This window comes from Rhinolophus ferrumequinum, unplaced genomic scaffold, assembly GCF_004115265.2.
Source record: "Rhinolophus ferrumequinum isolate MPI-CBG mRhiFer1 unplaced genomic scaffold, mRhiFer1_v1.p scaffold_109_arrow_ctg1, whole genome shotgun sequence".
NCBI lineage: Eukaryota > Metazoa > Chordata > Mammalia > Chiroptera > Rhinolophidae > Rhinolophus > Rhinolophus ferrumequinum.
The window spans coordinates 1,140,697-1,150,996 of record NW_022680364.1 but is presented as its reverse complement, the minus strand read 5'-3'; the positions used below and the strand labels follow the sequence as shown (position 1 = coordinate 1,150,996).

The following is a 10,300-nucleotide window of genomic DNA, read 5'->3' as shown; positions in this document are numbered from 1 at the left end:
CGCAGTTAACCTGAAACTAGGGATGTACTTAATTACATCCCTACAGGCTTATCTTGTTGGTTGCCAAGCTCGTTACAGTAAGTTTGTCTTGCTGGCTCCCATCCATGATTTAGGGTGTTTACTGGCTTGCATGGAGTTACCACTATGGTCACCTTCTTCTGTGATTTATGCTGTTTTTCTGATTGTGCTAATTGGGGATTCAGAGCCAGATCCAAACGGTTAATCTTTAAGCTCATTCCTGTTAACTTCCAAGCTTGTTCCTGTCAATGCTTTACCTGTCTCATCACTGCGCCCACCTCCCCCAGAGACAAAGACAAGGGAGGGGAAAAAGAGGCCTCAGAAGCCATCTTTACTTTTTATTTTCTAGTTGCTAACCTCGGTTAACTCAGAGTCCTGAATATGTATGGAAACTTCAAGGTACCAATTAAAATAGGTATACATTCCAGTTTGTTTTATTTTTGAGCCACTGTTTCCTAATTTAGCTTTGAGAAAAGCAAGTTTATGGACGGCAAAAATTCCCCATCATGGACAATTTAGTTGTAAATCACCCCAGGTAGTAATTTATAAGACGAGGGCTTGTAATTTTCGAACATCAGGAGTTCCTGATGGTGGCCACTCAGCAACCATTCCTGTAGAACATGAACTCCCGATTCTACAGAAACAGTACTCTGACAGAGAACCAGAAGACTAATTACTCACCAGATGGGCATGTTGAATCCTGCAGACAAACCAGATAGATACATTAAGTTCTGCAACAGACATCATCCAAATAAACCTGAATCTCAAGTAGAGCAGGAGTACTTACCAAGACAATCTGGGAATGGCAAGGAGACAACAGAGCACCATGGATTCTGAGGAACAAGCAAGTTGCTTTGGATCCCATGTGTCTGACACCATGTAATGTTGACCAATAAATATCTGAGGCTATGAAACAATTTAAAAGTTTATTTGAGGTCTCAAAGGATTTGAATCTTAAACACACAGATTCAGGTAGCAACTCAAACCGTGCTCTGGAGAGAACAAAGAAGGGAAGGGGTTTATAATGGCAACGATCACAAAATGTAATTCTTTCATGAAAGTAAAGAATTGCTGCTAGGTTAACAGGGATTGGTTAGTTCCAATATGCAAATGAGGGGGACGAAAACTACAGAGAAAGTAAAGCCTGTTAAAGCAAAAAAAAAAAAAAAAAAAAAAAAAAACAACCAAAAACGCAGGCCCAAAATGGCATTACTCATGCTAAAAGCCCATGACACCTAATCTAGATTTAATAACTGATCTAACTGCAATTTCAACTTCTCCCAGAAACACAGTCATAATCAACCATATGGAATATTATGGTCAAGTATCAATAAGGTCATTTGTCACATATGCCTTCTCCATCCCCCATAGAAAGACGATCTCCATGATAAAAATCCTCCCCCTTTTCTTCCTCCAAAGAAAAGACGATGTGGTTCCCCCCCAAAATCCTCTCTTTTCTTCCTGTAACAGCTCCCCTGCGCCCGTCTTCTTCCTGTAAAATCCTTCCATTTTGTATAGCTCCTTGGAGCGCCCTTCCTTCCAGTTGCTAGATGGGATGTGTCCGGTTCATGATCGCTTAATAAAGCCATCGAGATCTTCAAATTTACTCAGTTGAATTTTCTTTTTTAACAAGTCCATGTGTGTTCATACATGAGTTGCTCTACGATATTTATGGCTCAGCCTTGAGCTGAGTTTAACAACTCGTCTAGCAACTCGGGGAACTGAGGCACAAGACGCGCAGAGGCCCCACTTCCCTAACAGCTCCTGACTCTATTCTAAGTGACTCTTTTAGCAATGCTTACTCCATTTTATTTTCTCCATTATCAGGCTAAACTTCATTTCAATTACATATACTTTATAATGACTTAAATTGTGAAAAACAATTTCACATGTAGTCCGCATTAAAGTATTCCTAACACATAACCTTCCATGAAGATATAAGTAAATGAATGCCACCTGCTCGGTCCTTCCCAAGCACGTGTCTCCTTAAACTGCTTCTACCGCGGTCTCTCTGCTAACCCGTTCTCGGGAACCACACTGCCTTAGGACCTGTAGAACTTCCCCATTGGAGACAAACTCTTCAACGAACCCAAACAAGGAAGCTCAGTGCGAGTAGCCTCCAACTTAGCACATCGAGACTGTCTTCTCATTCGCGTTGACGCCCATAGCCAGCGGGCGGAGCCAAGCCTCAGTGACCGACGCCGGACTTCCGGGTTAGTGCGCAGAACCCGCGCGTAGGCGCGCCTCTACACCTCTGCGCGCGACCGGAGTCGTCCTTCAGCGCGCCGCCAGACCCACCCACTGTTTCCAAAGGAGCCCGGCACGTGGCTCTACGGTCGGTCGAGGGACTCGAGTGACCGAGTGGGAGCACCTACGCCTCCACGTGAAGGTCTCTCCGCGCCCCGCCCAGCGAGCAGGCCCTGCGCAAGCCGGGCGTGGCGCCACCGCGCGATTGTGACGTCAGGTGCGGGCCGGCGCGCGATTGGCCTGCTGACATGTGGCGCGCTCTGGCACCGGCGCGGACGATTGGTCGCGCGGCGCCAGTAGGCGGGGCCTGGGTGTGGAGGCGCGGTGCGTTTAAAGCGTGCGCAGCGCAGCGGCATCCTGAGGACGGCCGGCGTCTGAGGTACTGGGAGTACCCGAGGGGAGAGACCTAGGGCTCCCAGAGGCCCCCAGGGGTAGAGACTGGGAATGGGGGGGTCCCTAAGGGAGAGACGGGGGGGTGGGGTCTCCAAGGGCCCCGGGGACTCAGAGCGAGGAGCCTCTGCGCTCCGGTAGGGTGGGACCAAAAGCGGCCGGGAGACCATATCCGGACCCACCGCCTGTTTTTATGTCCTATGACCTAAAAATGGCTTTTCATATTTGGTTATTTCGGGGGGAACCCAAAAGAAGGAAATACTTGGGGGCATGTGAAAATGGAGTGGAATTTCAGTTTCACTGCCCGTCGGTAGTTTCTTGGGGACAGTTTGTACACCGTCGGTGGCTGCGTTAGCGCTGCGGCGGGGTGACACCGCGCCGAGAACCCCACGGCAGCCGTGAATTCAGTCTCGTGCGTCCGCAGTGGCGTTACGGTGCTGCCCATAGAGAGTGGTCGCAGCAGCGGCCATCTGAGCAGGAGCCCGGATGAGGAAAATTGGGTTAATCTTACTAGGGTATTTGGAAAAGGTTCTTAAGTGTTTGGCACATGAATTGGACCCTGAGAAATGGATTTCAACAGAGATTGGTACGTGGCCCACGACGGAATGCCAACATAGTTGGGGTGGTGATGATTGTAACATAACCCACGTGTAGTATAGGTAGATATAAGTGTTACCACAATGCAGAAACTTGTTGAAAAATAGGATGAAAAGTTAGGTTGGGGATAGGTCACAGACACTCAAGGAAGAAAAGTATATAGAGGGAGGATTGACTGTCAAGTGCTGCACAGTGTCTGTCGTAGGACAAGAATTTAGAGAACATCGAGTCCGGCAGTTAAGAGTGGCTGTGATAGAAAGGCAGCTGATTCCTGTAGGAGAAATGATGGCTGGGGTGGGGACAGAAATGGGAACGCAGTTAGCAGCAAGCACAGTTCGTACCCTTTGAAATGGCTGAGTTGCTTACTGGGCTGGTGGACTGGGAATTGCCTTGCCACTACGTTTATATGACATTCAGAGAAGTGTGGTGTAATGGCCTTTCTCTTCTTAGTTTTCTGGGACAGACCAGACATCCCGTAACTATGCCAGAAATCACCACTGACGGCCTGGATGAGCAACAGGTTAAGCTCCTGGCAGAGATGTGCATACTTATCGATGAAAATGACAACAAGATTGGGGCTGAGACCAAAAAGAATTGTCACCTGAATGAAAACATCGAGAAAGGTACTGTTTTAAAACAGCCTTTTAGAAAGTGGTTTGCCTAGGCATTTACAAGTAGCTGAGAAAAGCACGTTGGTAAAGGAGATGTGGTTTTAATCATGTCATATTGTATCTTTGGTTCCACTTAGGTAGTGGTGTTAAGAGGAGAACTTGTCGTGCTACTTTCCCTGAATAACAGCTATTTCTTTCCACTTCATGTCTTTTAATCAGCTTCTTCAGGATTATTCTGGTTTTGTAGAAGAGGGAACAGACTAATACTAGCAGAGTGGCACTTGTCAAGCCTATAATGCTTTCTTTCTGATGGACACACAGACAGTATCACAGAGGGAAGCACATGCCTTCCAGCTTCCTCAGGAGGAGGCTCACTGAGCTGGGAACCCCCAGAGGAGAGACTGCCAGTGTGCCCGGTATGCCCGAGCTCTTCTCCATTGCAGCCATGCCAGGACTCACTAAATAGAAGAATGGGAAAAGCAGCAATGGCAGCAAGTTACTGGTATCCTGGATCCCAAGTACAGAAACAGGCAAATAACTGGCATATTAAAACTAAATTAATAGTATTGCTGTTGGTTTCAGGATTATTGCATCGAGCTTTTAGTGTCTTCTTATTCAACACGGAAAATAAGCTCCTGCTACAGCAGAGATCGGATGCTAAAATCACCTTTCCAGGTTAGTGTGCCTGGTGTACAGTGTTTCGTTGGAAACACACTTAATTTGACTTTGTCACTTGGAACTTTCTGGTTAGCCAAGGTTGAAAAGGGAAATCCTGTGAATGACATAATTTCATAACATAAATTCATGACATAAAAGAAGCTTATACAATGAGTACAACCTAGTAAAACTGCAATAAAGGTTAAAAACTGTTAGGTATGTGTAAATGCATATATCGGGGGTATCAAAAAAATGTATACACATGACTTGTATTCATTTTTTGTTACTGGCATATGTTCAGTATTACAATTTTAATACAGTTTTTTCTTTTCTTAAAATGTGCACATTTGTTTATCACCGTGTGTGTGTATTTTAATGTGTGTCTTACATTTTTGTTTTTGGTTAAGAAGGCATTAATAGAGAGAATTTGCCTGTTTTACAAAATGATTACTGATAGTTCGCTATAACTGATTTAGAAATCCTCATTTTATTTCTTTCTGTTACTTTTAAAACTTTAGATTTTCTTGATCTTTTAGACCTACTTGGAAGAAAAGTTAATCTGCAACTATATTAACATGTTCCAGGTTGTTTTACCAATACTTGCTGTAGTCATCCCTTAAGCAATGCAACAGAGCTTGAAGAAGATGATGCTATGGGAGTAAGACGAGCAGCACAGAGGCGTTTAAAGGCTGAATTCGGAATTCCCCTGGAACAGGTAACCAGATTGATTGAACAACCAACCATACAAGAAATATGAAAACATTTTTCAATAAAATTTTAAATTCAAGTGCAGGTCTTTGCTTTGTAACCTCTTTGCTTTGTGCCCCAAAAAGCACCTTGAATAAAGATTAAATTTTGATTTCTTACTATTTGTCAGAATTTAGCTCAGTACCCAAATGGATTGCTCTGTTAACCAATATATAAAGTTGACTGTTTTTATAGTTGTCAGATCAAAATGGATACTTTCTTGTGGAAGTCCTTAGGGATGTGAATTACAGCTGATTGGCTGAATTGTTGAAATCAACCCACCTCCCCTCCCCCAGAATTGTTCCCTTTAAATAAAACTTGAATAAAGTATGTCTCTCTAGTTAAATGGTAAACGTTTTTCTCTGAAAAAGTAACAAACATTAACATATGAAGGAGAATGTCACAATTCTAGTCTGAGTGACTGCTTTTAAAATATAATTATTTCAATAAATGAACTTTAGGTCCTATGGAAAAAAAATTAGATACTTGAAACTAGTATTTCCATAAATCATCAATAGGAAATTAATATTTTAGAAGTCCTAACTCTGAAACTATACTATTGTTGTTCGAGATACATGGTGGGTTTGTTATTTTACTTTTTTGGTGTTGATGTTTTTGTTACTGATTCATTATCATCCTAGGTTCCTCCAGAAGAAATGAAGTATCTAACACGGATTCACTACAAGGCACAGTCTGATGGTATCTGGGGAGAACATGAAATTGATTACATCTTGTTTGTGAGGAAGAATGTAACTTTGAATCCAGACCCCAATGAGATTAAAAGCTATTGCTATGTGTCAAAAGAAGAAATGAAAGAAATACTGGAAAAGGCAGCCAGTGGTGAAATTAAGTTAACTCCATGGTTTAAAATCATTGCTGAGGCTTTTCTCTTTAAATGGTGGGATAATTTAAGTCATTTGAGTCAGTTTGTTGACCATGAGAAAATACATAGAATGTGAATATGGAAATGAATGATTAGTAAAGTACTAAAAAATTATCTTACTTAGTAAACTTAAAATCATTTTTAAAAAGTAAATATAACCCATCTAAACACTCGGACCTGACAAGTTGGAGCCAATTAGTGAAGCTCTTCATTTCGGGATGTGGAGACATTTTGAGGACACTCACAGAGCACTTTGCTAACTGCCAGGTGCTGCCTGTGTCATTAAATGTTTATCATAGACCAGAAAAGTATTTGCTTAGCTACTTCTGAACAGTTCAAATTACCTTTCCATGTTAGGTTAGGTGAGAATGGGTTCGAGGTAATTAGATGGTCTGCATCCTGATTTATATTGGCCTGTTCTCAGAATACAGGGCACAGACCGGCTATGCGTAAAATGGAACGGGTCATATGCTGCAGCAGGGCTTCTTGCCGTTGGTACTGCTGACATTGGGGCTGGGTACTTCTGTTGTGGAGGCTCATACTATGCACTGAAGGGTGTGTGGCAGCACCCCTGGGCTCTACCTGCTAATTCCATTACCATCCATCCCCCGTCACAGCCACAGTGATAACAAATGCCATGTCTGCTGGGAGGCAATGTTGCCCCAGTTGAGAACCACTGTTCTACAAAGTCATGGGATGGGTGGGTGGGTGTGGAATATGTGTGCTACATTGTATGTTGATCAGTGCACTTATTTCAAACTCTTGCCACAGACTTCTCAGATTTAAAATTTCAATGGTAAGCTTTATTTTTTTCTTGAATGTTATATAATGAAAAAAAATTATTTCTACAAGCTAAATGTATGAACTCAGCAGATAATCCATTTCTGGTTAACTCTGAACAGTTAATTTATAATTTCAGGCAAGGTTGTTGCAAATATTTTACCAAAAATTAAATAAATTACATTTTAAGTGTTATCTTGTTAAAATTTTAATGCAATCGGTTAACGTGTCTGCTGTATATTTTAAAGTGCATTCATAACATTTCTAGTTAAGTTTTCTTGTCTAGGAAGTTTTAGGCTGAAAGCCATGCAGAACTAGTTACCATGGCTACAGTGGCTAGTGGCTCCTGTACTTGACAGTGGAGCCTGAGACCAGGGCCAAAATTCCGCTCTCATATGACTGCACTGCCCCCTTTGACCTGGTGAGCGCCTTAGAACTCATTCATCCTATTAAAGACAACAGGCGTTAAAAAACGAGCCCTGGAAGGACCAGAGGTGGCCTTTAGGTTTATGGTCCCCAAACCTGCATTACCCGGAGAACGAGAGCAACAGGAGATGCCATGGGAGGGAGGAGGGCACATTAGTCCCTCACTTGGCCCTAGCAGATGGGTCAGGCGCAGTAAGGACAGCCAGGTAGCTGTGGGTGCAGTCACTCAGGTGGAAGCTGTCCTTCCATCGGCTCCCTGGGGGACGCCTGCCCTCCCCAGGGTGGGGGCCTACCTTCCTGTATGGGGATGTCCACACACACCTGCAGGTACCCTGGACCCCTTGACAGACAGGGTGTTTAGTATTCTGATACACCTCTCCTAGTTCTTTGAGCCCTGAACCTGTGTTGGTCACATTTTAGAGTGAACTTCAGTGTAACGTATTTGTGCACACAGGTATCCTGACATGGATTTCCACATCATAATTTCACACACACATTCATGAACTATGCTTTAGAATCCTAGATTTAACTCCATGGGATTCCATTGCACACTGGTGACAACTGTGTAAACAGGTCCCCCGCTCTGGGCCACAAGCCTGACACACCTCCCCCATTTGCCCTTTTCCCCTCCCTCAGGCCAAACATGAGTCACTCAGTTACCTCCCCTCACACACCATATACCCAGTTAGTAAATCCTTTGAATAAGCTCAACTGTGCTGGTACTGTGTCCTGGCCATCCTGGCATTGCCCCTTACTGTCTGCCCGCAATCCTAGCCAGCTGCTGGACCCGTTCTGCTCAGAATCCATAGGAAACAGCGTCTGGAGCGTCCAGGTCCCAGGAGTGGCCCCACTGCCGTCAGCCCCTCACTGCCCTGTGTGTCCCCTCAGCACCCCAGGCTGTTCCCACCTACATCATCATCATCTTAGGAAATTCCTACAAAATTCTGTTCCCAGAGACCTCCATGACTCACTCCCATTTTTTCGAGATTGCTCCATACTGACCTGCTCAGTGAACCCCAATTTGATTATCATGTAACTCATTTCTCCCACACTTTACCCTCCTTTCCTGTTGTTTTTCTATCACTTAACACTTAATACAGCACAGAATTTATCCCGTCTGTCCCACCCAGTGTGAGTTCCGTGAAGGTGGGGTTTATCTACAGTAGTACCTTAGGTTTTCGAACGACTCCGTTGACGAACATTTCGGTTTACGAATGCCCTGAACCCAGAAGTGATTTGGTTTTCGAACATGCCTCGGAAGTCGAACATGTCACGTGGCTTCCGCTGAGTGCAAGATCCTGAGGCCAAGCTGTCGGCTGTTTTCGAAAGTTTTAGACCTCAAACTGTCTTCCGGAATGGATTACATTCGAAATCCAAGGTACCGCTGTATTCCAAATTTTCATTTTGAAAAATTTCAAACCTACAGAAACATTGCAAGCCCAGTACAGTGTGCAGCCGGTTATGTACCCTTCTTGACACATTTACTGACTGAACGGGTTGGCACACAAACACTGAAATAAATCTAGGGCACATCTAGTGACTTTTCACGCTCTGCTTCAACATGTTTCCTAAGACGGATCGCCACACAGCCACCAAATGAGCACAAAAGGACATCTGACACATATTTTCATTGAAAATAGTTCATAGTCCAAACTTCCTCAATACTTTTATAAGCTCTGCCGCCCTCTCCCCCCCAGCCCTCAGTCAAGTGTCAACCTGCAATAGTCGTGACTTCACCTACAAGTCCCCTGCCCTTTTCTCCTTTATGATTAAGATCCCACACCAACTACTTTACAAGATGCTCCCTATTTTAGATGCTCCCTATTTTAGTTTCCCAAGGCGAGATTCACAAGAAGCATTATTTTCCCTGGGTGGTGGGCATGGGAATGTTGTTGTTTGTTTTTAGGACTTTATTGGGGAACAGTGTGTACTTCTGGGACTTTTCCAAGTCAAGTTGTCCTTTCGATCTGTGGAGGGCGCAGCTCAGCTCCAGGTCTAGTTGCTGTCAGTTGTAGGGGGCGCTGCCCACCATCCCTTGTGGGAGTCGAGGAGTCGAACCGGCAACCTTGTGGTTGAGAGCCTGCGCTCCAACCAACGGAGCCATCTGGCCACCCGGGAGCTGAGCGGCAGCTCACTGACTTGATTCTAGTTGCGGAGGGCACAGCTCGCTGGCCCATGTGGGAATCGAACCAGAAGCCCTGTTGCTCAGAGCTCGCGCTCTAACCAACTGAGCCACCTGTCCGCCCCCACATGAAGCATTTTTGGACAGAACATTGCAGAAGTAATATTGTCTTCAGGCCATCGCACCTGGGGACACATGACAACTTATTGGTGATGTTACTTCCCTAGATTAGGATTTCTTGATCACCTTTTCATATGTGTGGCCATTTGTATTATCTTTGGAGAACTATTGAACTTTTGCCTTTTTTTTAATAGAAGGAAGATTTATCAAAGTAAGAGAAGGGTCGGCTGGGCACAGTCTGCTGGGAACTCCTGCCGACTACTGCCTGCCATTTTTTAACAGGTATTTTTTTGTTGTTGTTCTTATAATTGAATTATAAGAGTTCCTTATATATTCTGGATATTAATCTCACTGATATATATTTGCAAATATTTTCTCCCATTCTGTGTCTTTTCACTGTTATTTCCTTTGATGTGTAGAAAATTTGATATAGTCCCATTATCTCCTTTTGCTTTTGTTGTCTGTACTTTCCAGCTCCAGAATTTTTTTGGCAGCTTTTGTTTTCTTTTTTGTTTCTATTTTGTTCATACACTGTTTTTCCTGTGTCTTCCTGTAGATCTTTGAGCATCTTTAAGATAACTGTTCTAAACTCTCAAGTAAGTCTACCATCTGGTCCTCCTTGAGGACCATTTTTGTTTATTTTTCCTTTAACGGGCTAAATTTTCCTACTTATTTGTATATCTTGTGACTTTTTTTTGTCGT

The 10,300-nt window shown here is 43.8% G+C and overlaps 1 protein-coding gene across 2 annotated transcripts; it reads left to right on the top strand.

Annotated features, from left to right (window-relative positions):
- Positions 1 to 2,226: 2,226 nt before the first annotated feature.
- On the top strand, positions 2,227 to 6,264 carry IDI1 (isopentenyl-diphosphate delta isomerase 1). 2 transcript variants are annotated; one of them, XM_033102161.1, is made up of 5 exons: positions 2,227 to 2,644; positions 3,703 to 3,875; positions 4,446 to 4,538; positions 5,105 to 5,235; positions 5,909 to 6,264. In XM_033102161.1, the coding sequence occupies exons 1-5, from the start codon at positions 2,514 to 2,516 to the stop codon at positions 6,224 to 6,226; spliced, it is 846 nt and encodes a 281-aa protein (XP_032958052.1). In that variant the 5' UTR covers positions 2,227 to 2,513; the 3' UTR covers positions 6,227 to 6,264. The 2 variants fall into 2 exon arrangements, with proteins under 2 accessions (XP_032958052.1, XP_032958053.1); XM_033102162.1 differs by lacking the exon at positions 2,227 to 2,644 and adding an exon at positions 2,828 to 3,241.
- Positions 6,265 to 10,300: the final 4,036 nt, after the last annotated feature.